This window comes from Teleopsis dalmanni, chromosome 2 (genome assembly GCF_002237135.1).
Source record: "Teleopsis dalmanni isolate 2A chromosome 2, ASM223713v2, whole genome shotgun sequence".
In the NCBI taxonomy this organism is placed as follows: Eukaryota; Metazoa; Arthropoda; class Insecta; order Diptera; family Diopsidae; genus Teleopsis; species Teleopsis dalmanni.
Genome location: NC_051847.1, coordinates 105508573 through 105511031, shown reverse-complemented (window position 1 = coordinate 105511031; position 2459 = coordinate 105508573). Strand labels below are relative to the sequence as shown.

The 2459-nt window shown below is 34.9% G+C and overlaps 1 protein-coding gene across 1 annotated transcript; it reads left to right on the top strand.

The window, feature by feature from the left end:
• The first annotated feature begins 240 nt into the window (after window positions 1-240).
• Window positions 241-1086, top strand: LOC119675292. The gene has a single exon (XM_038086486.1). It carries the CDS (start codon window positions 241-243, stop codon window positions 1084-1086), a length of 846 nt encoding a protein of 281 aa, XP_037942414.1.
• Window positions 1087-2459: the final 1373 nt, after the last annotated feature.

The following is a 2459-nucleotide window of genomic DNA, read 5'->3' as shown; positions in this document are numbered from 1 at the left end:
GTAAAACATTCCTCATGTCATTAATTTTGGCCACTGTTCGTGCGAGATCCGACATTGCGGTAGCAGTTGCTTCTTCTGGAATAGCGGCTACATTGTTAGAAGGATGCCGTACGGCTCATTCAGCGTTAAAATTGCCGTTAAACCTTCAAACTACCGAGCAACCGATATGTAATATTGCGAAGCATTCTACAATGGCTAAAGTTTTAGTAGCATCTAAAATCAGCATCTGACGAATGCACAATGGCGCACAAACGCGCATTAGAAGCACTTGACAGAACATTGAAAGATCTTCGCAATGGCTGGAGATGTTTTGGAGGCGCAATGATTTTACTATCTGGCGATTTTCGCCAAACACTCCCAGTCATTCCAAAATCGACTGCTGCCGACGAAATAAATGCTTGCCTTAAATCATCAAATCTTTGGCGCTATGTGAAGAAACTTCAGCTGGTAACAAACATGAGAGTTGCATTGGTCAACGATACATCTGCTGAAGAGTTCTCCAAGCAATTGCTGTTAATCGGTAATGGCCATGTGGCTGTTGAAGAATCGAGCGGATTAATTGCATTTTCTTCAAATTTTTGCAATTTCGTCTCATCAAAAGACGAACTTATCAATGAAGTATTTCCGAACATCATTGATAATCATAAAAACAAAAAATGGTTGAGTGAGCGAGCAATTTTGGCAGCTAAGAACAAAGATGTGAACGACTTAAATTTTGTAATTCAAAATCAAATCGTTGGTAATCTGCATACATTCAAATCTATTGACTGTGTAACAAACGAAGAAGAAGCTACCAACTATCCAACTGAATTTTTGAACTCCTTGGATGTGCCTGGCTTACCACCGCACAATTTACAATTAAAGATTAGTTCGGTAGTCATTATGCTTCGAAATCTAAACCAACCAAAACTATGCAATGGAACGCGTTTAGTGATAACAAAACTGATAGCCAATGTGATTCACGCAATGATACTCAAAGGAAAATTCAAAAGTGATGAAGTTCTCATTCCGAGGATTCCAATGATCTTAATCGATATGCCCTTTGAATTTAATCACAAGGCCAATCCTTTAGTGTTTGTGGTCTGAATCTAGAAAATGCATGTTTTTCACATGGTCAGTTGTACGTGGCATGTTCACGTGTAGGCAAACCATCCGCTTTATTTGTTCTTGCGCCTGATAAAAAAACAGAAAATATCGTATATCACAAGGTTCTTTATTGAAGAGAATCAATTGGAGTGCAACCCATAAGTTCTTGCTGACAGACCATTAAAATAATGAATTATATATCAATATCCTAATAAACTATTGAATACAATAAATTTTTTGTATTCATTTTATTACGTTAATAAATTTCTAAATTTAGTTTACCTATAATTTAATATAACATTTATTGACTGTTACGCGGTACGAAGTTCGTGGGGTCACCTAGTAAATAAATACAAAAAAAAAAAAATTTTGGTAAGACCAGAAATTACGCAAATAGATGAGGCTGAAGATATTTAAGACAATGCTTTTGGATTTCATAATGTTGAATTGTGTTTCTAACTAGTATATCAGACCACCATATGCTTTGCCATCTGGATGTTTAGTATCATAAAACTTATATCCATAAACATGAAAACTCGAGTTTTTGAAGGTTAAATGTGTTTTTGATATAAGCAGAGTGTCGATGTTGTTATTCACAAGAAATCGGTTACTTCCAGTAAATGTTGGCTTAAGCCGTTTGCATTCCAATGGCATATTGTGAATGCATTTATTTGGGTCTTAGCAACTCAGCAATTAAATTTTGGTTTTGTATCATGATTTGCATTAAGCTATTCATCATATTTTGCATGAAGTCCACAAAGTGTTAAAGTTTTTAGTAAAACTTGCGAGCATTGCTTCAAAACCTGGAACGGAAGTAGAGCTATAGGTAAGAAATAGTTTTGTTTAGTCACAATTGCGTATGTCATTTGCTGTGTTAGAAGGAACGGTGGTTGCAATCCAGAGTATGCATTTTTTGGAAGGGGTGGATAATGAGATGTTGTATGACATGTATCTGCAGTTTGTGTTTCTGTAACTATTACTTTGATATTGGTTTCTTTGAATATTTAATTGGCTATTGTTTCGGTTTCTTTGACCATAATTGTTGTTATGTTGACTTCTTTGACCATTATAATTGTTACATTGGTTTCTTTGACCATTGTAATTGTTTTATCGGTTTCTTTGACCGTTGTTGTTATATTAAATTCTTTGGTTGTTATTATTGTTATGTTGATTTCTTTGACAATTTTCTAGAGCGTTTAATGTTGTTGTTATAACCATTATTTTTACCTATAGAATTGGAATTATTTTTTCCCTGATGGTTATATTGTGGCGATGTGTTGCCACAGCAATGTAAAATACGTTAGTTTTGGTCGGAAAACATCAAATTTTCAGCCCTTTTTCTTGCTTTTTGGTAGGATGTTCTTTGGTTTGCG

Coding starts and splice junctions, on each gene's coding strand:
- LOC119675292 (XM_038086486.1), top strand. CDS start 241: ATGGCGCACAAACGCGCATTAGAAGCACTTGACAGAACATTGAAAGAT.